The sequence below is a fragment of the Camarhynchus parvulus genome, chromosome 23 (genome assembly GCF_901933205.1).
Source record: "Camarhynchus parvulus chromosome 23, STF_HiC, whole genome shotgun sequence".
Lineage (NCBI taxonomy): Eukaryota > Metazoa > Chordata > Aves > Passeriformes > Thraupidae > Camarhynchus > Camarhynchus parvulus.
Genome location: NC_044593.1, coordinates 2,975,547 through 3,001,586, shown reverse-complemented (window position 1 = coordinate 3,001,586; position 26,040 = coordinate 2,975,547). Strand labels below are relative to the sequence as shown.

General features: G+C 44.4%; 1 protein-coding gene across 1 annotated transcript; it reads right to left on the bottom strand.

The window, feature by feature from the left end:
- Positions 1–1,072: 1,072 nt before the first annotated feature.
- On the bottom strand, positions 1,073–25,189 carry LOC115912723 (protein argonaute-3). The gene is made up of 19 exons (XM_030964401.1): positions 24,997–25,189; positions 18,272–18,443; positions 17,103–17,223; positions 16,357–16,565; positions 15,018–15,154; positions 12,799–12,933; positions 10,580–10,667; positions 10,302–10,449; positions 9,871–9,990; positions 9,267–9,389; positions 8,959–9,092; positions 8,361–8,545; positions 7,928–8,087; positions 7,187–7,277; positions 6,033–6,227; positions 5,573–5,707; positions 4,906–5,007; positions 3,679–3,878; positions 1,073–2,726 (listed from the first exon to the last, which is right to left on the bottom strand). The coding sequence occupies exons 1-19, from the start codon at positions 25,013–25,015 to the stop codon at positions 2,618–2,620; spliced, it is 2,583 nt and encodes an 860-aa protein (XP_030820261.1). The 5' UTR covers positions 25,016–25,189; the 3' UTR covers positions 1,073–2,617.
- Between the last annotated feature and the right edge of the window lie 851 nt (positions 25,190–26,040).

Here is a 26,040-nt window from a genome sequence, read left to right as displayed (position 1 = left end):
AAGGCTTTGTAAAAAGGAATTTTCAGTTAAATGCCAGAAGTCCACAAGAACTCTTTGTAAAATAGGTTTTTTTAAAAAAAAAAGTTCTCTGTTTTCAAAAGAAATTTCTGTATAAAGCTTAAGCTGAACCTTTTACAAACAGCATTGCTACTGAGAGAGCTTTAGAAGAAAAGTGTCAGGTCACAGACTGGGAAAAACATCTGAGAGACTCACTGAGAAACCACCTTGCTCAAAGGACTGTCACATGCCCCTCCCTGCACCAGGTGTGTCCAAAGGCACGCACAGGGACAGGGCACTCCAAGATGGGACCCCCTGGCTCTGGGGGTCCCCAAATCCTCAGGGCCTCCTGAGCCCCCCAGCCACCCTCACCGAGCACCCCCAGCCAATGCCCACCCCCACCACTGTTTCCAGTGCAATTTTAGCTTTGCCAAGTTAGTTTTTTACATTATTTTCCTTGTTTTTGAGAGATAAAATAGGTATCTACACCAGCTGCTAGTAAAGCTCTTGCAGACAGCATTGTGAACAGCACTACGGACATTTCCATACAATATACAAACGCACAAAATACAGTACTTGGTTTTTCTGGCAGAAAAAAAAGGGGGTTCATGCCTGGTGAAGCAAAATGGGCTCAGATTTTAGGCTCAAAATACAGTATATTGGCAAACAGCAGATTTGGTGAGAACGAGGAGAGAAGCTACTTAGACCAACCAGGTTTTCATGTGAGAGCAGGTGGAGGTCGGGAGGGCTGGGATCACAGCAATGCCCATACAAACAGCTGCAGTAAATATACTATGAACCAGTGCAAATAAAAACAGTCAAAAATGCAGTTCACGAGTTTACAAAGTGCAAAACTCCCCAGTCCCCTCGTTGAATAAATGCTCGTCTCTGACATCTTAAACATTGGTTTTAAAGTGGAATGAAAGAGTCCCATTGGTTTGTTTCACATTTCGGTGATTTAACATGTTAGAACTATCCCAGCCCTCTTTATTTGCAAAGTGAAATGAAGTTACCAATAACTTAATTTTAAAAGGAAAGTCACTATCAAAGAGGAAAAAAGCCTAAAAACTTTTATTAATTCCAGACATTTTACTGATGTCAAATAGGTTTAACTAAGCATGTAAAAACTGAGATCTTAATACAAAACCCTTTCCATTTAATTCAAATATGCTCCACATTTCAAAGCCAAAAATAAGGCCAATTCCTTTGTTAAATCAAAAGACTGCAGCGACAAGTAAAGCTTGCAGAAGTCTAGAAGCATTTTTTGTATTTTTTTTTGATTTAAAAAAGGAAAATTCAAGATTCCTTCTGACTATAAAACTTTCCTTTCAAAATTAAGGCTTTTACTTTGTCCTTTTAAAATCCTGGAGGTGTCCATTCTCCCACGGTCCGTGGTACGGACACTGCTTCAGTACAGCTCAATGGACACAGTTTTTCTTTAGAATGCTTATTGCACTAAAAGATAGCAAAACAAGTTGTCAGTTTCTTTTTTTAAAAATAAACATGATTACATTTCTAAAAAATAAAAGTTGATGTTGACCATATGTTCTGTAATAATTAAATTAAAGCATTATTATTACTCTAATAAATATAAAAGAAACAAAAGGAAGCTAAACTTCAAACACACATACATATGAATCACATTAAGGTGTGAGAGGCAGCAAGTAAAGTAGCAGGTTTCTTTTTTTTTCCAAAAAGACCTTAGCTCTAAAGTTTCAGTTCTGGTGGTTACTATATGTCATCCCAGAAAACCTGGGACATCAGATCTCACGTGAGGCTTCAACAGATTTGACTTGCCAGATAGGAAAAAATTGAAACTTTTGGACTAGGTAAAACAGCAGCTTTAGTAAATTCCCCCAGGGAGCAAGAAGAGTTGGGTCACTACTGCCTGCACATGAACCACGAGCTTCTTGGATTGCTTTTGAAAGGGAACTCTTGGAGCTGAGAACTCCAAAGCTGTGAGAAAAGACACAAAGGCAGCCATTGGCTAAATTAGGTTCAAATTATTGGATTAGTGTGCAAAACATCTTCCCCCCCTCACTGTTACCTAGCTAGTGCTGTACATTCCAATGCACTTGGATATGTTCACATTTGAACGCTCGATGGCAATACTGAGAGAAAGATTCCTCAATGCATGGGGGTTAAAAACTTATTTTCTTTTTTGCACACTTCCCTTCTCCAAACAATCACTGTGATTGTTTCTAAAAGGTGGTTTGTTTTTTTTTTTTATTTTAAATTACACAATAGATTTTTAGTTTATTATTACTATCTTTTTTTTTTTTGCAACAATAGTTGTGCTGCCGAGCAACTTGAGGTAAAGGCAGAAGAGGGTTAAACTACGAGAAATAATAATTAAAAAAAAATTATGGCGGTGGCTTCCCACAGGAGCCCGCCCCAAAAAAGCAGTTGGCTGGTTTCATATTGCATAATAGTGCTGTGTTCCTGGATGAAGTAAACAATCTTCCTCGTGTCAATTTAAGGGTGAGCCTCTCGCCCCTGCACAGCGTCAGCTCCAGCACGATGGGAGGCACAGCCCCTAAACCAACCCCCTGGAAACATACATTGTATGTGGCTTAAATTCTCAGTTCTCCTCTCCGTGAGTGTCTCCCGGGTCATTGACTTAAGCGAAGTACATCGTGCGTAAGGTGTCTTGGTGAATCTGTACAGCCTTCGCCAGGGCCTGCGGGTCTCGCCCGTTGCTCTGTCCTGACACGTGGCTCCCTTCAGCACTGCAGGGAACGAGGGAGAGACAGGCAGGGCTGTAAATTGTATTAATTCGGATCAAAAAGCTGCTTTCGCATCTCTTGGACAGAATCGCTGAGGTTGGAAATGATCTCTAAGCTCGAGTCCAACCTGTGAGCAATCCCAACCTCATCGCCCAGCCCAGAGCACAGAGTGGCCGTGTTCAGTTGTTCTTGAGCACCTGCAAGGATGGGGACTCCACCCCTTCAAATCCTGACCACCCTTCCCATGGAGAAATTCCTCCTTATGTCCAACCTGACCCTCCTCAGGCACAGCATGAGGCTGTTTCCCCTTGACTTGTCCCTTGCTCCCTGGAAGCCAAACCAGCCCTGGTTGGACCCTCCTGTCAGGGAGTTGTAGAGACTGAGATCCCACTCTTCTCCAGGCTGAACCCCCAAAGGACTCGCTCTCCAGACCCTTCACCAACACAGCACCAGTGACACAACTGGACACTGAGAAAAATCAACTGTCATATTCACCCAGCAACCTTGAGACTTTTGACAAATCTCTTCACCATGGCTGCTCAGCTTGTTCATCTAAAAATAAGCCTTATATAAATAAATTGATGGCTTGAAGGTTGTAAAATATTTCTGACGTACAGAGTTAGATAAGTGGAAGCACTTATGGTTCATTCATGACTACTCTGATCCTAAAGCAAAAAAATTAAATCAGTGGCTTGATTGCCTCAGACCACGTCAAATTCATAACAAAATACTTCAGTAAATGAATTCTTTTAATCTGTTATTCAGTAGAATTCACCAACCCACTCTGGTCTGATGTAGAGCAGCAGCTGCCAGGAGTGATGATCTTAACATCAGTCCTAGAGGCAACAAAAACTGAGCGCGAGACCAGCAGGAATCACCAACAGCCAGGTGCCTTTAGGCCTGACAGTGGATGAGAGCAGTGAGGACTAAACCCTGGGCAGAGCCTGTGATGTACCTGTCGTGTTCCTTGTCCACGAGGTGGTAGCGTGCTCTGAATGCCACCAGGTGAGCGTAGTAGGCGGGCGCGGGGATGGAGACGGAGCGGGTGCAGCGCACGTACGTGTGGCACAGCTGGTACGTCAGCAGCTGCAGCTCGTCTGCTGTGAAGCAGTTGTCATCCCACAGGACGTGGTAGTGGGAGGGACGGCTGGTTCCCTGCAGAGATGGGCACAGACAGTCATACTTGTCTGGGTTTCCATAAACAAGTCAGATTTTGATGTTCAGAAAGGGCCAGGCTATCTAGTGTGAATGTCTACATAACAGCAGATGAACGAGTTCGGTTTTATGTATTTAAAGATTACTAAGTCTAACATATACATGATTCTATTGCTTTATATGTTCTTGCTTGGATAAAACCCCTCAGTGATCAACATCTGCTCCCAACATGACTAAACTACAATTACAGGTTCTTTTACCTACCTTCAATTAAACTCCTTCTCACAAAACATCCCAGAGAAACAAGCAGTGCTTTTAAATCCTTCCAGTTCCTGAGCACCCTAACTGCACGTAGGAACACTAGAAACTCAAGGTTAATTTTACACTGCACTTGAACTGGGTGAACAGTTGTGCTTTAGCCAAGCTACAAGTCTCTCCTTTTAAAACAAATATATCTGGAGTATCAATTTAATTGAGGTTCTTTATGCCTTGCTATATTAAACACAATGAGCTGCAACTACACCCAGCATTTCTGCCTCAACTGGGATATAAATCTTTTTTCACAGGGCCAGAAAGCAGCTTGCTCAGACACAGTGTAAAGGTTGACAAAAAACCCGTTGAAATGATTCAAAACTGGAAAAGAAGTCATGCCCAGCCAACCTAAACAAAACTGATGACAATGGGGTCAGACTCACATGATAAAAATTTAAAGAGTAAATTTTTTTAACCTTTTAAGCAATAGCCTGATACAAGTTGAAATATTTTTTCAGAAATAATAATGTTACAAAATAAAGTGACCTCTTAAAAATGAAACTTTAAAAAGCACCACTTACCATCAGTGCAAATTTAAATGTGCAGTAGAGACTACCTGTTAAGCAAATCATCCTCTAAGTCTCACAATAATGTTTTATCTCAGAGAAAACCAAGCTAAAAGAACATTTCCTTACTATGTAACTGTTTGTAAACAGGTGTCACAAAAAGAAGAAAAACAATTTGTTCTAAATTCACATTTACAAAGCATCCATACCTGTATTCCAGCATGGCTACAGAGGTAAAAATCAAACTCGTAGGGGTGTGTAATGTCTGTATCTACAGTTGTCCCAGCTGGAATATTGCCACTTCGTCCAACCTAGAGAAGAGGTTTGGTAAGTGCAGCCTCAGCTGTTTATACAGCTCAACTGTAAGGAAAAATACAAGTTTCTATTCACCACTGGCAAGGTTTTGGCACATCGAGTGCCACAGAACTGTTTGGACTGTGCCACTACATCAGCCTTGGAGGTTTGACAAGGACACTGGATGGCTCTCCAGCACCTTACACAACACTGCACCTCCAGCACATCAGAACTTTCCAGCTCAGACTGAAGAGCTGCAGACCTTTGTATTTAGAATTGTCAGCTTCAGTTCAGATTGATTAACTCGGAAAAAATGTTCCACCACTTTGTATTTTCTTCTATTACTGCTGGAGATTGGTACTGAGTAGTCACACGGATTTTAGCTCCAATGTGATGTTGTGGAGGTTTTTAACAGACTTAAGGTCAATGATTTTTCAATTTGGAGCCCCATTTTATCAAATCAACACTTCCCTACATGCACATTTAACCAGATGGACAGAAGCCCACGCTAATATTTTCTCCAGCAGCCTAAAAGCTCCTCATGAAGCTTTCCCAAAAGGCTCCTCAGAGGGCAGTGATTACCCTTTCTGTTCTGTCAGCACAGAACAGCCGCGTATGATGTCGCTTCTGCACCACAATGTAGGTTATTCCAGGCTGGTAATCCTTCTCCAAACTGATGCAGGCTTCTCTAATGGCCAGCAGTTCATAATACAAAACCTACAAGCACAAGAATAGAGGGGTTTCGGTTTTCCTTCCACTGTATTCTACGCACAACACCTACTAACTCAGTGTAGGTTAACAAGTACAACTTTGGCACACAGCTGGTAATTTCAGAAAGTACTTAGAGATATGTCATTTCCCAAATTTGAAGACTTCTCCTTCCCAGACAGGAGAACAGCTGCAACTCTTCTTACCCAACACGATGAAGAAATTCTCTCCTCAATTATTTTGTGTAAATGTAATCAACTCAAACAGTACAAAACAAGACCTGCAGCTACTATAGAGTAGGAGAATCTTTCAAGAAACCCACAACTGAACCAACCTGTCGGAACTGTCCCTCAGAGACCCCGTCCCTGTAGAAGATGATCCGGGTGGGTTTGAACCGTGTTGATTTGTAGAACTGGATGAGCAGCTCCCTGACCATGGAGGCCAGGTCCTGGATGATCTCCTGCCGGGGCCTCTGGACCCTCACCGTGGCACAGTACCGGCTGGGATGAGCGTCCATGCTGCCTACAACCTGTGGGGAGATGCACCAGAGGAGGTTTCAAGCTCAAATCTATGCCAAAACAATTAAAAACAAAAAAGCCAAGAGAGGCAAGTACAAGTTGTTTATGCTAAACAACAACCACAGTAACACTTTCAACAGGAACTTGTACTTGGTACAGGTTTAACACCTTTTGCCCCCAAGCATCCTGAAATGCACCTGCAGAATTTGGCTTCTCACTAAGACATATTTTTATAATCCAGACAGACATTTTTCTGTGACATTTTCTCACCTTTAACACTGAGAAAAACCTCAGCTTCCCTTAGTTACTTTAAACACAGATGCAGTTTCCTGCAATCAATGACAACTAAAATGCCAAGGGGACAAAGCAGGAGAGGACTGACCAAGCCTCCAATCATCACCTTGAGTTCCTGGACTGTACCAACACAAAAGGTAAGAAATATCAAAAATATTTCTGCCAAACCAGGCCTTTAATGACACTTTTCTCCTTTAAAAAAACAAAAAATGTTACTAGCTAACTGTTGCAGCAAGGAAGAAAAACCATAAAGAAAGGCCTCATAAAATCAGGCCTGCTCTGGCTGGCCTGTCATTTCTTCTAAGGCAAGCTAGCTATTTATGTGAATACAGAATGGGCTTTTTCCACCATGAAGAAAATGGAGTCCTGTGTGATTTATTCCCATAGCTAATGTCACCAAGCTGTGTTATTTCCTTCAGAATATTTCTGCAGAAATATATTATTTAACAATGCCTTTTTACCTTGATTTAAAAATTAAAGAGCTAGGCAACCACTCTGAAGTATAAGGCAGTTTTTTTCTTTTAAATACATGATTTTTAATATCATTGGGAATGTGTACAAAGAAGTGGCATAAGCCCTGAAAGATATTTGATATGGACATAGCCCACGAGTTGCACTTACTATTCTAACATTTACCCACAATGAAAAAGCACCATGTAAATTTAATAAAACTTACAGCAGCAATGGAAGGCTTCTTTCCATCTCCAGCTGGAGGGTGAGTGACATCAGCTCCCAAAAAGATCACTGGCTGCTGGAACACAGAAGGTCTTCAAAAAGAAAAAAGTGCTAAGTCACACTCGTAGCTGAAGAGCTGCCACAAGGTCATTGCTCACCGTGGGGGTTGTTTCTTGTCTCAGCCTTATCAGGTACCCGGGCCAAGGCTCAACAATGGGATCTTTGTGCACAAGAGGTGAACTTGGAACCCTCCCCAGCAGAGCCCAAAACACACTGCAAACACACTGCCAGAACTGGGGCATGACTCTGGTGGGGAGCAGCCCCAGGGCTCCAGTGGAGCAGCACAGCCAGGGGTTTTAGAGGCCCCACATGAGCCTGGGGGTCCCCCGAGCCCCACTGAGCTTTAGCACCAGCATACACATTATAATGTTCTGCAGGACTTGAGCAGCAGGATGCTCTTATACTGCCTTTAAAACATTTTTCCTCACACAACTGTTCCTCATTTCAACTTTGATACTGATCAAACATTTGACAAGAACCTTGGCTGAAGACCTACTGCACAGGCCAACCACCACTCTGAGCCTGTGCTGGAAGGAATTTAATTCTACTTCAAATACCACATACTATTATCAAAAGACTATTTTAATTTAAAACGTGGCCACATTTAAATTTTGGGGTCTAAGTAGCAAATGTAACCACATCTATTAAAAGAAAAAAGAAAACGGAATCTCCAGAGTCTTACCGTTGATGAGGTACAAGGATGTTGTTGATTCCTCCTAGTTTAACATTAATCTTCAGGCACAGATTTGAGAGGGTCTGTGGAGATGTTTTAATGACGTTCTTGACCTGAACACACTGTGTGGCCATTCCCAACAGCGTGTCTCCCACGCGCTTCACCTCCGCTGGGAAGCAAACACAAGGAGACAACTTGAGTCCATTTGAGGTTATTGCTGCATTTTGATCTTAGATAAGTCACAATAATTCTAGTGCACATACTGTGCAGTAACTTCTAACTTATCTGCATACTCAGACCTGCTACCAATTTATCTTCAGACACAAAACAGTGGTGTCTAATACCTAAAGGATGGTTCTGAGTAATTTTTAACATACTCTGGGCAGCAGATTTCTCCAAATGATACCTGACTGAACAGGTAAAGACAGAGGTGTGCCCTTACCATACACAGGTGTCTTCCCTGGCAGGATGACAATGATGAGCTGAAGCCCTGAATAGGTGTTCTTGAGGTGTCGGAACATGGGCTCCACGCTGTCTGCACCCTGGGCGTACTTGCAGAAGCAGGGCTGGCCCTGGATGGGCATCCCGGCGTCCTTGGAGATCTTGCGCAGCTGGTCTGTGAAACCCCTGCAGATGAGGAGATTTTTGGATTTTTGCAGTAGCAACAGTACAAAAGAAGCAAAGCACAAAGGGACAGAATCATCAAAGGAGGATGATTCCAAATAGCTTTTAAAGCAGCATTGTAAAAATGTTCATTATGTGAAGGGTGTACAGCTGTGAAATACCACAGGCCAGAATGGGCTAAAAAATAGTCTAGACAGTACTTTGTTCAAGGTGTCAGAAAGGGCTATATACAGTGATATTACAAGACAAACACCCCACAGTGTACCCAGTACAGTGTTTTGACTGTAAGCAAACGAGCCCAGATTCCCACCCTAACATCTCACATTAAACCCAGGTAAAATGCTCATTGTAATCCTACATTCATGTTTCACTCCATTAAGAGAACAGTTCAAAGCCTGAACCACAACATGCCTTACTTCAGAATTTCTTCTCTGCACTGTCTCTGTGTTGCAAAGCAAGCTATGGCCCACATCTTGATCTCCACCCCAGTGTGGAACTGTTTCCCTCTCATGTCCCACACGCCATGGCTTGGTGTTGCCACGGTTCGATTCTGGGGAAACAAAAGCAAGACACTCAAGTGACTAAAAAAAGAAGCAGCCAGTGCTATTTGCAGTTTCAGGACAACAAAGAAGAGTTTATCATTCAAAGTCTGATCCCTGTAGAGTCAAAGTGTACAGGAAATCACTCCTCAAAATGGAAAGCAGAGGAAAAGCCAAAGCCTCACCCGTCCTCCGTACTGCAGCATTGGGGCTGGGAGCACACGTCCTGTCACATGGGCCATCTCATCCCTCACTTTGAACTGGAACTCTTGGACAAATGGATCTGCATCATAATTTGCACTTCTCACCTAGGAGAGATTTACATGTTACAGAAGTATCTGATTATAATCCATATAACAAACCATAGGCTAGCAGGAATATTGCAGAAGTGCTCTTACAACAATTTCATTGAAAAAGGCTCAGACGTGACTGCTCAATATTATCAACCCATCCCCAGTGAAAACAATTACCACCATGAGATCTGATTGATGAGGTGGTTTCTGTTCCCTTCATTACTCAAGCACTCATTTTCTGTTTGCTCATTCAAAAGCATTTTTTGAGCATTTCCTCACAGTAAATTAGGTGCAGAGATGATAATGCAAGAGCCTGTACTATGGACTCATGCTATCATTGCATGCCACTTAAAATAAATCCTATTAAAAATGTAATTAAAATCTGTTAAGTTAAAGGACGACAAGGAATGAAAAGAGTAGGAAGTTTTGCATGAATGTAATCCTGCCCAGTGTCATTCTGAGCAGTGTCCCAAGGAGCTGGGATTGGGGCACTCACCAATCTGCTGATCTCCTCCTGCCTGTCTGGGGCAGACCTGGCTGTAGCTTTTATCATGGTTGATGTCTGATTGTCTGTCAGCTTCTTGATGCACCTCTGGCCAGCCACGATGTTACACACCTGCAGGGGAAATCAGAAGCATTAATTCACAGCAGAAGCACTCAGATCACACCACACTGTACACATGTGACACTATGCTGCCACTATAAACCCCAAAGTGTTTGAACAACTGCCTGTTCTTTCTCATATTTCTACACTTCAAAGCACTGTAGGATGCAGACAGTATTTAGTGAAATTAAAGAGTAAACCATGTACTCTGTACATGTAAACCCATAAACACACTTGTATTGCAAAGAGCATGGATTCTTAATGTTTTGTAAACTGACAGAACCCACCCAAACCCAGCTGATCTATCAGAGTAAGGCTCTTACTTCTAAAGGCAGGTAGGTGTGTTTTTGTTCCTGTCCCACTTGCAGACAAGGAAGGTGAGGGTATTTCAGCTGGAGGTTGTATTTCTCTCTGAAATACTGTGCTACTGTCCTCTCCACAGTCTGGCCATTTTCTAGCTGTAAAGGAAAGCTGAGAAGACAGACATTTTAGTAAAATATTATCTGTCAAATAGCATCATCCCAAAATGAATGAAATATCAGGTCCTGTTACTCAGTGTGAAACTATCACACATTTCATGCTCTGACAGAAAGGCTCTTACGTTTGATGACTTGCAGGCCGTCTCGTTACGTTACAGACACGGTACTTCCTCCTCATTGTCCCACAGTGAGTCACTTCTACCTTTAGACCTGCATAAAAGCATCAAAAAAACCTGATGCCATAGCTACACAAACATGTACACAGGAAACACAAGGTTTTAAATGATAGAACATAAGAGCTTAGGGGTCAGCATCAAATAGCACAAAGAAATTATTATTCGCCAAACATTTTTACTTTCATTATCATTTGAGTTCTGACTAATCCTGGTGATTAGCCTCACAAATCATGATGTAAAATATTTAATGTTCAATGGCTTCTGAATTTCATTTAAAAAGCACTGACTGAACTCGGACAGCAGTTTTCACCATATCCTCCTGTTCTCATTCTCAATCTTGTACATCTCTCCAACCTATCAGTTCCAATGTAACTGAAATTAAAAGGACAAAAACAGGTTTCTACTTTATCATCTTCCCCCCAGCTTTGTGTCCACATTCATCCTGTAATTTTCTTTAATTTCACTGACCAAGTTTAATTGTGCATGTTGAGAATCTCGTCTCAAAGCACCCAGCCTACACAGCAGAGCCTCTCCAGACTTATCTCTGCCCACAATAATCATGACAGTGGCAGCTCCAGGAGGCTCTGGGGGCTGTTGCTGTGACTGTGCACACACTGTGCTGTTCACACAGAGCAGCCTCAACATCTGCTGGGAGCACTGAGCTTATCACACGAGGGCTGCACAGCATCCACACGCTGCTGTCCTTCCCCAGCTCCACAGGACAGAAAGCAGCTAAAAGCAAAGCCTGGGGACTCAAAGGATTCACCTACAGTAGTAAAGTTTAATTTTAGTGAAGTCTAGTACTATAGGCCTTTGAGAGAGCAGCTGGATGGCTCATCCTGTTGAGGTTTGTGGACCACTGACTGAACACCACCCAAAATCAGGTCCCCAGGTATGAGACACCAGACTGTGTTTAGTTTACTGGGGACACAGACATCACAAAGAAGCACTGACTGTGCCTCCTTGCTCCCTGACAACACTAATTGCATCAAGAACATCAGTATTACTCAGAGGACGGCACAGTAAAAATAAACCACCACTGCCCTGACACGGCATTAAGAGAAAATAGAGAAAAGAAAGCACGGGGCACTGTGACCACAGACAAGGGCTGATGAACACAGAGATATCTGGAACCCATTCCCTGCTCTGTCATTACTCTGCTGTGACACTACCAAGGCAGTGCCCTCCCCCAGTGCTGCTCACACACAGCCAGCTCTAATGCAGGGCTTGTTTTGCTGTACATGGTCACGTCCTGGCTGGAGCTCTCAGACTCTACAGCAGCAAAGATGAGTCTGAGAGCAAAGGGATAATTTTCAATATTTTCTGACTATGGTAACAGAGCCTCTGAGGCACCCGAGATCAGGCAGAGGCAGTTTCTCAACCTCCAGTTACCTGCCCTACAGAATTAAGGCAGACAGGCAGATGTAAAAGGGGGCATGCTAGGACTAGTACAAAATAATTCCTGCCTTTTTTCAGTCATGACTCTTCTGTGAGCACATCCCTGTATGATTACAGTTCAAATTTACTTTTTAGCTGCCCAGTATTTCAGTAGAGTCTAATCTTGCATCAAGTGTTTAAGAGCTGAGCTCCTCCAAGGCTTTTCTCTCTGCAAATTACACTGGAATGAAGGATATGGGAAAATACAAACCCAAGTAGCATATATGGAGTGAAATCACTCAAACCAGCAGCTTATGCAATTCCTTTGGAATGGAATTTGGCCTTCAGCTGCAAGTGGTACTTATTTTTCCACAAGGCAATCAGTTATTAGAATTCACTATAACAACACACTTTGAAAGAATCAATGTTAGCCCTGAAATCAGTGTCCACTTTGCCACAGCACTGAAACAACAGGAGCCCACACACAATGCCAGGTGGCCTCAGGGACCCTGGGTTAGGAGAGGTTGGCACCAGCCACTTTCCTCTGCCCAGGCAATGAACAACGTGCTCCCTCTTTCCCTCTAAGCCACTGGGAATGTTTTTCAGCTCCCATTTCTGCAGAGTTGCATTGTTTGTCTCAGGATTAGAGCTACACACATGGATACTACAATTCTCTTGGCAGCTCCAGGCCCTTCTTATCCAAGTTAAACAGGCTTCCAGCTAAAACAATTCACTTAGAATTAACTTTACTGTGTTACCTAGAACAAAACCAACCCATTTCTACTCACCCTTTATCTCTTTGGTGAATTTTACCCGATGAGAATCAGTCAGAGGTCTTGGTTGTTCATCAATATTATGAATGTCAAGGACTTCACACATGAACTGAATTACAGGTTGTGCTTTGTAGAAGGCAGTGGCAGAAACTACAAAGAGCAAAATATGAAGTGTAAAAAAACCCCAGTCAAGGTATTGTGAAGCAGTTCATACATCAATATTTCTTAGAATTCCACGTAAACCTCAGGCACATTTAGAAACAGAACAGTGAGTTCTGCAAGAGTAAAATATCAAAAAGCCAGCAGAAAGTCTACAGTGACACATCTCTCTCCAGTACAGTTATCCTGTTACTACCTGGAGTTTCAGGGGTTTAAAAGGGTTTTTCCCCCAGAGAACATTATTTCTAGAAAGCTGCAATACTCCAGAGAGCCATTCTCTTTTACCTCTGTATGAAGCTGCAGAGACAGGATTAATATCCCTCTACCACAGACTTTTGAATATTAAAAGCTAACATAATTCAACATGCAATATAATTTTGTCAGTTACACAATCTGCTCAATTACTGAAACAATATCTGGTGTAGACATGAGCACTATTTTGACTATGCAGAAATTGTGCTGGTGTAGGGGGGAGTGGAACCCTTGATCTACTCATATCTCTTACCCTCCCCACATGCTAATGACACTATTACTTTAAGAGACAATATATTGGTTTTAAGCAGGACATCTGACTTATTATAAATCATAAATTACCTTCTTGACAAAGTTATAAGCAACTGAAACAACACCTCTGGCAGGAAGGGCGAGGTGGGATTAGACAGAGCTCAGACACAAACTGTTCCACACATGTAAAACTTTAAATGTCAACAACAGAAAAGAAATACTCAACAAGCATTTATCAGTTTTCCAGATCTCATGTACCAAACCTGCCACACATCTGGGCTCATACAACCCAACATTCTTCAGACATGTGTCACTGAGCAGCCTACCAACCTCACATGAGGCATCAACCAACACCTCCAGATGCCTGAGACTGCTCCAGATTTCTGAGTGACCCCAAACCCTCACTCTCCCCACCCTGGCAGTGTGTGGGTTGTCTCCCACAGCAACACTTCTATGGAGAACCTCATTCAACTAAACAACTGAAAAACCTCCAGTGATGGGATTTGAAGACAATTTCACAGCCTCAAATGAGGAACCAGAACAACAGCTCTGTGAATCACCACTTACAAAGAGCTTCAAATTTCTCATTCATAGGAAGGACTGAAAAACTTCTGCTTCAAGAGTTACTACTACACTTGCTAATGCTGGTAAGAAAAGCTTGTCTTACAAAGTAACAGCACAGTACATGATCAATTGGTGTAAATTCATCCTCTTCTACCTGAATTGCAGTTCTCTCAGTACCTTGCATATAGATACCAGCACAGGTTCTTTTTGGGACAGGTTGAGATTTTTACATTCATTTTTTTAAACCACAGCTGCTGTTAGAAAGGCAATTTTACAAGAACAAACTGTGTGACTTCAGTCACACAAGAATCACCCACAATTTATGTAAACCAGAACACATGGACTTGCAAATTTTCAGCAAGACAGCTCAACATCTGCAATATTTTATTATGTTCCAAGCACAACCTGACTTGGGAGTGCTCAATGTAGAGCAAGACAATTTACCTTGGGTTTATAAAGCATTTCAAAGACAGTGAGAACTGAATGCAAATCAGAGAAAACCTCAGGCAGCACCTGCATCTCCACCACTGACACTTTTCAATGAGGGTTTAACAACTAAATAGAGTTGAGTGCTCACAGGACGAGGGAGTCTGACACAGGCACCAGTTGATCTCAGATCCATTCATCTGGGACTCAATACAGTGCTGCAGAGCTTATCCTTTTGCATAAGAAAGCCTATTCCAATCAGCCCTATTCAGAGAAGTGTTTGGGGTATGTTTTACAGAGTTTTCTTGGAAGTACTGAGCACCACTCACTGTGTACAGCTGCACAGAGACACAGTGCAGGCAACCTGAATCTGTCACTGTGGATGCACCAATACTGAAATTAAGCAGGAAAACAAGCCCTGTGCAATTCTTTCTTATATAGGGATATTGGTTTTTATATGGCAGCTAAATTTCTGCTCAAACATTGACATCATGACAAATGCAAGGAAAACAGACTAGAATTTCTAGGTAGCCTTTGCCATACATGTCTGGTTTGAATCTCAGCCCTGAATCTCCACTTACCATCGATGTTGAGCATCATTTTCCACATGGCAGGTCGGACAGACTGATGGAACCCAAACCAGACCTCCCTGCCCCCTCCCAGGGGGTGGTCATAGCCTTCTGGAGCTGAGAAGAAGGAGCGGCCCACAGGGGTGTACCTGGTGAAACAGGTGGCCACACATTTATGTTCTTGTTTTCCAAACATCAAATTCATGTAACAAAGATTATAACACACGGCATTATTATTTTTTGGCATTTTGTGCACCAGCAATCTGTGCCAAGAAGCAAGTATAAACAAAATACCCTGAATGCTTCTGTTCCTATTGCAGTGCTTTTAAATTTAGACAAAAAACATTTGCTACTTTTAGCAATGCACAAACCACTTTCAGTTTTTACAACAAATCAAGAACTAAGTTAACTTACCCTTCCTGATCTTCTGCTTCAAGAAAGTGGAATCTCCACCACAGCAGATTCTGTACAACAGCCTTGTCTATACTGGCCTGACCCTTAAATACCATTTTTCCTAATTCATAGGGAACTTCTGAATACAAGATACATTGAGAGAAGCAAAAACTATGGGGGAAACAAAGAACTAGATGAAATGATGTTTCTCTCACAGGTAGAAAACAGCTGCTCCTGAGCTTCCACACCTCCTGTTTTGTAATGCACAGGCATTGGTACAGAGGCTAACATCTTCAGATCTGGGAAAGCTGAGGAACACTGGATTCCACAAAACCAGAGGCACTTTTTTTGGTTGTCAGCTACACGCAGTGAAGCCTATCAGAGCTATCAGTGAAACCTATCAGAAATCTGCTCAGAGCAAAGCCATTGTGCTGCCTAAAGCCAACAAACTTCAAAAGTAACTTTCATTGACCAAATCAAGCAAAATTAGCCTTCTCTAAATTTCAGGGTTCTGAGATAAAATAACAAATATGAGACTTTGTTAGGACAGGTCCTGTCCCAGCCATGTATTTCAGACATGAGAAGCATGCACTGGTGACAGTGTACAGTGTACCAATGGATTAAAGAGACTCTGCTTTCCACAGGCACTGCTGTCACTTGGCTCAAGCTGATCAGAACCAGGACAGCAGTGCTGCAGCTCACTGGAACCTCTCAGCATTTCTATGAAGGCCTGTTATAAATGCCTGATGTTTCTTGATCTTTTCCAACACACACATCACCTGCCCTGCCTACAGAAACACTTGTACAGGACTGACTGTAATCTCCCTGTTCAGCTCACCAGCTGTGCTGCAGAGGGGAATGAACAGTTTCTCTTTTCACCTGTGAAGAAATGGGGATGAAGGTCTCCCAGTGGGGATACTTCAGGTAAAGACAGACTGCAGGAAGACAGTGAACCTACTTCATGGAGGGGAGGTGTCGTAGCACCACATCGACAGCATGAACAGGGTTAGTGCTGATAGGTTTGTCTAGTTCCAGAGGCTCAGGCAAGGTTCTTCCTGTCAAAACTTCATGCAGCAAGTGCCAGCTCACCCGAGAAACAAACTTTATTGACACTTTGAAGGGACGATCTTTTCCACCTTCTCCGGGTAGTGTCACATCCAAATCCACCTGAGCAGGGGAGAAAAGAAAGAAATAAAAAGCAGCTTTTTAATCTGGAGGTTGGTATCCTTGAGATACCACTCCTTCCATAACTGGGCCAGAGACTCAAAAACTCAGATATTGAAGACACAGCACGTTTGATGAAAGCACATTATCAAATGCACAAAGTGAAGAGAACTGGGCCCTGACCAAGCAGAAGAGGATAGAATAACTTTTTGTCACCTCATAAAGCAATACACTCTAGAAAAACTCTGGCTTGTTTTTTCAATTCATCATAAGATCATGTGTTACAGTCTGTAAAATGAAATGTTTTAATAGATTTTGCTGTAGAAAGCAGCTACTAAATTATACAGGAAGTTCTGAATGCAACTATTACATGAACATTTCCACACACTGGAATTCACAGGAAATATATGAGAAGGACTCGGTTTCAGTACAGATACTGTAAGATACATCCAGCTTTTCTGAAATCAGCAATATTTAGAGTTGGGTTTTTTCCTTTCCTATGAAGCTGCTATTAATGTAACATGTTCCCAGTTATCTTACCCCAGTAGTGGCCACAGGAAGTGGATTGGCTGTATAGAGGCTTCTTTTCCCATCATAAACTGGTCTACGGTCCCCAAATATTGTCACTTTAAAATGCTGCACCATAGAGTCCACCACGTCCCTGGAAAAGGGGATATTTGCATTGAAGATGTTTCTGAAGAAGGATCAGACCTGAACTGGCTCCCACTCCCAGGTGTTTTGCTGAAGTAGTTGCAATAAACAAGACTTGAGTGAATTATAAACACCCACTGCTGTTCCAAAAGGTGCTTCACATACTTTAACTAAATAAACACTACAGAATAAAATCAGAATCAATGCAAATGCTCAAATACTGGAGAATATTGGTACTGAAATAATTTCAGAAACTCCTAGAAATTACCAAGGCCTTTGTATCATCTTTATGATGGAAAACAAGAACACTGTTACCTTGGAAAAAACCCACAATGTGGTACTGTGAAAAAACAGCACAAACCCCCATGTGGAAGCTCAGCCAGTTCATTGTGCTGTCTGCAGCAATGTTTATCTGCTCCTCGATGAGAGTTTTGAATTCTGCCTACACTGGTTATAAACATGAGATGCCCTAACAAAACAAGCTTGGCTTTAAGTCCTTAATAACCTGCGTTTCTACAAAATCATGCAAAAGTCTGATCCAATTTGCACACAATTACAGATTTGCCTCCCTCGCTTTATTATAAATTGATGGCAATAAAGATTAACCTGACACAAGCACTGAAATTACACTTAAAAAACCATGATGAAATTTTCAGCTTATACAAAAATGCCTCTTGATGCAAGTAGTAGATAAAACTTTTGGAACACAGAGACCTTTGGAACATTTCCAAGTGTAACAGGCCTTTGGGATCTGAATTCTTTGGGAGGTCTTGGTGTTTCAGTGGCACAGAATGGAAACACTTTCCTTTCAGCACATGCAAACCAGCCTTCCTGCACAGCAGCAGCTTCCAGGCACCACGTCCTGGCCAGGCAATATTAACCCAAAGTACTTCAGGAAGATGATAAATATTGACTTCCTCTTCAAGCTGAATGAGCAGCAGCACTTTCACCTCCCAGCTGGGAGGTGAGGAAAAGGAAAGAAAGCCTCCCTTTCACTGCTCCTGATGTTATTCAAAATTCTCATTGGTATAATTTACAAGACAAATGGATCTTCTCACCTGTTCACCCTCCGAGGACACTTATCTGGTTTGATATCCACCTCATAGAGGTAGACATCAATCTTTGGGATTTCAACTTGGAAGCAGTTGGCCAGCAGTTTAATGGGCTTGCCCATGGTGCCATAGCCGGGACGTCTGGGCACCATGAGCAGGGGCTGTGCCCCCACGGGTCCTGCAAAGGAAAAATCCCACAGATTAGGAGAAAAGCACAACAAAAAATCCCCTGAACCAATTCCTAGGACAAGCAGGTGGGCACCAGAGCCAGCACACTCGAGGAAAGGAAATGAGCTGTCTCCAACAGCATGAAATTCCAAACAAATGCTTGCCCATTATTAATCCTTAATCCTCCACCTACTTGTAGACTGTTCTCTTACTCAGGAGCTTCAGTGATCAGCATGAATAAAATCAGGAGGTTTTGTTTAGATTTTCTAAAAAAATCCAACCAAAAATCCAAAACAAAAAGAAAAAAAACCAAAAACTCAAAAACTCCTAAACAAAAACAACCCCAAAAATAACACAGAAAGTTTTCCAAGTCTTTTCTGAACACCCTGGTAATAACGAAGTGGCTGCAGAGTACAAAAATACAGAAGTAGCGCTGGACTGATACACAGGATTTGAGATAAACTCTTCATTTCAGTGCCAATATCAGCTTAGTCTTGGAAGACAGATTATTCTTGAACTTTGCTGGCTGAAAATGGATGAAGAGTAAGACCATTACCTCCCATCCAACTGCCCCCATAAAGCCAATTTGCCAGAGGAGTAAAGACTCAGATTAAGACAGGATTGTAAAATTCTTGATTACTTGTAGGCTAGAGAAGAATACCCAGAACTGCTCAGAGAAACATCTAAATCTGCACTGAGATAGATATTTTAAAAAGTAGCTAAAATACCTGCCCAGATTTGTTCCATTCTCATCTATTTGATTTGCTTTGCATAATTTAGATGAGAACCCTCCACTCAGGATTTGCATTACTCATGCCTTACAAACCAAACATGGTAGTAAACATAGCCCATTTCCCAGAATTTCTACTGGTATTTCCACTTAAAAGCACCTCTTTCCAGTTAAGAAACAACAACAAACCCAAAATGCTTGGTTGCCTGAGTTTTAAGAAGTTACTCGTGGTACAAACGTCCTGATTTTCAGAGCATTTGAGCGAGGTAGTGCAAAGTTCTCCCCTCTCCTCCTACTCAGTGACGCAGGCAGCAATTCCAGCCCACTCGTTTTCATAGCAGAGTTAAAATGTCAAGTGCTGGGAAAAATGGTTTTTATTTGCCTTTTGCTTAATCTCCATAATTTCTGTAAAAACCCCTGTATTATCTTGAAAGAAATAATCACGTCCTGAGAACAGGTGAACATCAAAGCCAAGTTCCTCTGTAACATTTGTCTGGCTCTACCCAGAAAACTACTGAAAAATTCTGAGTGGGGCTGGCTTGGAGCCACAAGATAAAACAAAACAGAAAGCAAGAAGCATCATTTAAAACCCGCTCACAGACTCTGCTTATGCAAAACTTGTTCCAAGCATCTGCTCTCTTCAACTTTCCCTTCATTTTAATACTCTCACGTGAGTAAAAGCAGCCCTAGAATTTACTCCAGCTATATTTGCAGAATATAACCATAAGCAAAAAAGTTACTACTAAACATTTGAGTGGCATAAACAAGTCAACAGCTTGTTTTAATATTCTGAAGACATCCATACCACAGTTTATATTTAGTTCCTATCTGGAGGAGAGTAACAAAACTGCTGAAATAAAGATAACATTAAGAAGGTTCTTTTAGTCTGGTAAACCTTGTGTGTCTCAGTCACCCTGGAAGAAGTCAGAACCCAAATTTTGGCAAACAGGAGTTAAGTGACCAATAAATGAATCAGAAGTGCAGGTCTACACATTGTTCAGGTGTAATTTAAAAAAATTCAGCTATTTTGCTATTATTGTGTGAATCATATGCTCCCTTGGACAAATGAACTTAAAAACATGAGTATGCCAGTACTGCCCAAATACAGGGGCACCCACTGAAAGACCCTGCTTTGAAGAGACACTGACTTGCCAGATTCTGTTGTGAAAGTCGTGTGTCAGTGGCCTCAAAGCTGTGACTCAAAGCCCAATAAAACACAAATAACCAGCGACGCTCTGGGGATGGTTCTGCTGCCGATCTATCGGTGACTCACCCAACCTCATGCCTAAGTCCTGTGTCAAGCCCATGGAAATAAACACACAAACCAAAAATATTCAAACTACTATTATTCCACTGAGTACAGGATGCCCGAGTGGCAGATCCTTTCCTTCAAGTCCTTTAACCATTGCAAAAACAAAGTGGGTCAAGGCTGAAAAACCTTTCTCAAAGCAGCAGCCCTGTAAGGCCTCCTCCACAGGGGATGGAGCAGCTCCTCAGTGCTTCCAGAGAGTTCTGCATTTCTCAGTTGCCCACAAAGTTGAGAGAAGAAACCTTTTTGTGTTAAAGAAACTAATATTCTGCCATTACAGTACAGGTATGTACATACCATAGAACCATGACATGGTTTGGGTTGGAGGCACCTTAAAGATCATCTCATTCCCATCCCCTGCCATGGCAGGAACACCTTCCACCATCCCAGATCGCTCCAAGCCCTGTCCAACCTGGCCTTGGACACCTCCAAGGATGGGGCAGCCACAGTTGCTCTGGGCACCCTGTGCCAGGGCCTCTCCACCCTCACAGGGAAGAATTTTTCCCAATATCCCATCTAAGCCTGCCCTCTGGCAGTGGGAAGCCATCCCCCCCATCACTCCAGGCCTTGAAAATTCTCTCCCTTCTCCATTTTTCTGGTAGGCTCCCTTCAGATATATGCCTAGGATGTTCTTAAAATTCCAAGTAAAACCCCCACACCAAGTCTGTTCCGTGTGCTGGAGCAGAGCTCAATTCATAAAACCAGCTCAGCAAAGCTCCCAGCACTAAAACTCAACTGATTTATAACAGAAAACAATGAACACACAAACAGGAACTAAAACTGGTGTCTCAGACAGATTCTTGGAAGGCTTTTGTGCAGCAAGGGAGCACGTCTCAAGATCATGGAATGGTTTGACTTGGAAGGGATCATAAAGCCCTCCCCAGCTGCACTGTGGAAGTCCCTCTAACGGCTCCAACGAGCTCTGAGTGAGAATCTTTTCTTCCATGGAAGTATCGATGTTCCAATCAAGCTTAAGCACAGCCAGAAGGGACGGCGATTCCTCGGCAGCCCAGCCAGCACACGGACAAGCCTGGCCTGCATCCAAACCCTGGCTGCACCTACCTAGCAACCAGAGAAGCCCTGTCGGAATAAAGCCTGAGCACAACGAGCAGGAGCTCAGAAACCTGCAAATGCTTCCAACACACCATTGTACAAAAAACTGCAGCTTCTGGCACAAGCAACGTTTTTACAGAATGAAGAAAAACCCTGATCTCCAGCAGGATGCTAATAGGAAATGCAGATTTCCTTACAGAAAGGGCCATCCCCACCAAGCTTCCAGAAAAAAATTATCCTCTTTCACACTGTGGCTTCAGCATTATAAAGCCAAACTCTAACAACAGAGATAACTTAGTAGTTTTATTTTTGTTTATACAACAGTTCTAAATCCAACTGGATGGGTGCTGAAACAGCCCAAAACACAACATCAAGGCCTGAGCAGGTAAATACAACTTACTCTGGCTCAGGAACATGAGGCAGATTTGTGGAACCGATCCCAGTCTCAGGCTGGAGCTGCACTGGAGAGAGCTAGAGCTCTCACAAGGAGGGGGAAAAAATAAAAGACTCCCTTTCACAGGGCCCCTGGCCTCTACTCAGAGGCCCAGCCTGTGGAGCTCTAAGAAAATTTTATCACTAACAAAAAATAACTTAATTCTGGATTAAAAAAAATACATAGAGAAGATTTGATTCAAACGTTGGTTTCAATGATCGAGCGCCGTCTGCCAGAAATCATGAATTGCCTCATTTCTGTCACTCGGCCTTGCTGGGTGGCATTACATTATTTATGAGTAATGCAATCCATGTTTTCTAAACATTCCTCCTTGCAATTTAGGGTTTGGTTTTTTTCAAGGTTTCGGATACTAAGTCATGTTCAAACTCATCAAAAGCCAACGTTTTGATGCTGTGCTCTGTGACTGCCAACTGCACAAGCAAATACTGGTGTGGTAACTCATTCTGCCCTAATGGACTTACAGAAAACACACTGGAGTGTTTTGGAGAATTTAAAAGACAATCAATGCTTCTGAACCATTAAAAAATCCAAATACAAAAAGCTTTAAGCCCAAAAATGAAGCTTATATGGACATAGTGAAGTTAATACCCAATTGCTCTGGGAGAAGAGAATGTGCCAGCCCACACAAACCCTGCAAGAGTTTTCCCTGGAAGGTATTTCCACAGACCAAAATCTGGGAGGTAAAAATTAGCTCAAGAAATACTCTTCGACACCTTCACCCCTGAGGAAGCAAAGCTCTGAGGATGAAACAATTTGTAATGTTCATACTGTGAGTCAAACAACTTCCACAGCAACTCCAGAGGAAATCTGCCACTGTATCTTGCAGTAGAAAAACTTTTGAAGGCAACTATGAATCACCCCCTTCCCTGCTCTACCACACCCACAAAACGGGACTTTTAATGGGCCTCCCAAAGCACTACTCTGAATCAGAGAGAGAAAAGCCACTTCTCAGGATTTTCTCTGCCCAAAGATTGTATGGAAAATAAACAGAACATTAAGGATGCCTGCAGTGCCTCATTAAAAACTGAAATTAAAAAACCCAATCCAACACAAGTTAACACTTATAACACAAAAAGCTGTGAGCTTTGAAAGAACAATGTAGGACATGGAAATGAAGACAATGGCACTGACACAACTTGGTTATACCACAGAACATCCCCTGTTGGTTGAACCTCCCTGCCTTCTGGAATTTTACTGAATATTCTCCTGGTGGAAGTGCAATGCCTGACCTGTGCTGAGAGCAGCTTTTCCTTCACTTCACCTTCCCCACTGAACATTTTACTGCTGTTTCTCAGTTTGGTTCCACCATAACCCACACCCCGAGCAGCCACCTTCACATCCTGCTCCTACTTTCAGTGATGTTCAAATTCCATGGACCAGGAGAGCCACAATACCCCCCAGATTCCTCAGCCTAAGCCTCTCACACAAACAGGACATCACCCACAGCACTGCTTCACCCCAGATGTCCTGGCACACACTCCCACACTTTACTCCAGGGATACTCACACCCCAATTTTTGTTCCCCTCTCTGCTTATTTTATCCCATGTTTTCCCTTCATGCACAGAAAACAAAGCACATCTCAGTGTCTTGCTCTCTTTCACAACAGAGCTTTAATCTTCATTTGCTCCACCAAGGATGGTTTGTGTCCTCCTGCTCCAACACCCCAAGACTTGGAAATGAACACTGCACATAACACTTCCCTAGGCACAGGAAGAGCCATCCATCGTGCTGGATACTGCCTGAGCCCACTCTGCAGCAGCACTGCTGAAATCCAACACATTGCAGCCTAACAACAGGAAAATTCACTCCAAAGGAAAACTAAACCATTTACAGGTTCCTCTTGCAAATCTGACTATCAGGAGACAACTACAATTGCACTACATTATAATTAAAATGTATTTAACACCGTGTAAGAAAGCGTCATATGAATTCCACCAGGTTGTTAAAATTCTGCACCTTGAAATATTCTCAACCCATCACAACCTCAAGCCAAGCAACAGCTGAGGTAGGGAGTTTTTCCAGCCAAATGCATCATTGTCCTTAAATCTCCAAGTATGTTAGAAAAGGATCTGCATATGAAGATGGGAAGGCACGTTTTGTGTTGACACCTTCAGTCTCAGTCTGGTATTTTCACCACCTGTGGTACCTACTCAAGTGACAGACATGGAACTCCAGGTGGCTTTGGACATTCCCTTTTCCATCGAGGTACAGCCAGGGAATTGCTGATTAAACACTGCCCAACCCTGAACCCTCCTCCACTCTTCTGCCAGATTTGGAATAAGTTATCTTGAAAAACTGAATCAGAACTTCCTTCTCCAACCCCCAAAATCCATTTAAACCACAAAGTTGATAAATACTGAGCATGTGCTTTCCCGGCAAAAGGATCAAACGGCCAAAATGTGAAGATTTTCATAGAATCACAGAATTATTTGGGTTGGAAAGCACCGTAAAGCCCATCCCATGGGCAGGGACACCTTTCACTACCCCAGGTTGCTCCAAGCCCTGTCCAACCTTGCCCTGGGCACTGCCAGGGATGGAGCAGCCACAGCTTCTCCGGGCAATAACCCCCTCGTGATGATTACAGTGAAGCAGCACACCCAAAGGCACAGGAATTAACCCCAAAACTCAAGTGCTGACACACAGGGGCCAAGTACCGGGTGTGAGCCCGGCAGGAGCTGCTCGAGGGACCGCTGCCCGGTCCCGCCGGGCTCTTCGGCTCCGTCCCTCGGGCACCGGCACGGCGCGGGTTATGCAAGCCGGGCACCCCGGTTATGAAATACCGACAATTCCTCCTCCACCTCCGGCACGGCAAGCAGGGCACGGAGCGGCTCAGCCCCGGCTCTGCCCGGTACCGGGGCCCTGCCCGCGGGGCTCGGCTCCTCCCGCCCGATCCCGCTCGGGATGGGCTCGGCCCGGTCGCTGCCCCGCGGCACCGGGGCGGGCACCGGGACTTGCGAGGGATGGCGCGGGGGGCCCGTTCCCCGAGCCCGCCAGGCCCCGCCGGGCCCGCGCTCACCTGCGCTGCCGATTTCCATTCATGGAGCTGGGGCGCAGCCGCTCGGGGCTGCGGCGGCCGGCGCGGGGCTGCGCTAGGCGGCGGTTCCTCCGCCGCCCTCCCGGCTGGGCCGCTCCCGGCGCTGCTGCCGGTGCCGCTCCCGGAGCTCCCGGTGCCGCTCCCGGTGCCGCTCGCGGCGCTCCCGGCCCCTCACGCGGCGGCGGGAGGCGGAAGTGGCGTGGCCGCCCCGCAGCCCCGGCTCGCGCGGCCGCTCCCGCCCGCCGCGCGCGCGCCCCCGCACGCCGGAAATCCCGCCCGCGCTTCCCCTGCCCCCGCGCGCGCCCCGGCCTTTCCGGGGGAAGGGGAAGCGGCGCCGGAAGCGGGCGGGGCGCGAGCCGGCGCGGTTGCCACGGCAACAGCGCGGGGAGGGGGGGAGAGGCGGGAAAGGCGGCGGGAGCCTGAGGGGCCCTCAGGGGCGGGGCAGCGCGGGGGGAGCCCCGCAGGCACCGGCCGCTGCCCCGGAGCGGGAGTGACGTGCCGGGACACCGCTAAAGCACACATGAGCCCAGCGGGAGTCAGAGCGGGAGCACTGGGGGGTTGTTCTCGGCCCTGCGGTGTTGTACAACGCGTTATGTCTGCGGCGTTTTCTCCCTGCCGCAGCAGCTGCCTGTGCGGCGGCTTCGAGGGCTTCCAGCCCGCTCCCCAAGGAACTCAGCTGATGTCTCCTTGATCCTCACTAAAGCCGCCAGAAGGAGCCCCGCGCCCTGGCCCCGGGCACGCCCGGGTGTTGCCGTGTGCGGGACACGGACACGGCGGGTGGGAGCGGCCGGCACGGCCCGGGCGGCGGGACCCGGCACACGCGGAACGAGCCCGGCTGCGGGAGCCAGAGGGTGCTCGGGCCCTGAACGGGCTCCCCCGGGAATGGGCACGGCCCCGACCCTGCCAGAGCTCCAGGAAAGCTCTCCGCACAGGGTGGGATTGTTGGGGTGTCTGTGCAGGGCCAGGCATTGCGCTGGATAATCCCTGTGGATCCCTTCCAATTTAAGGATATTCCATGATTCATGA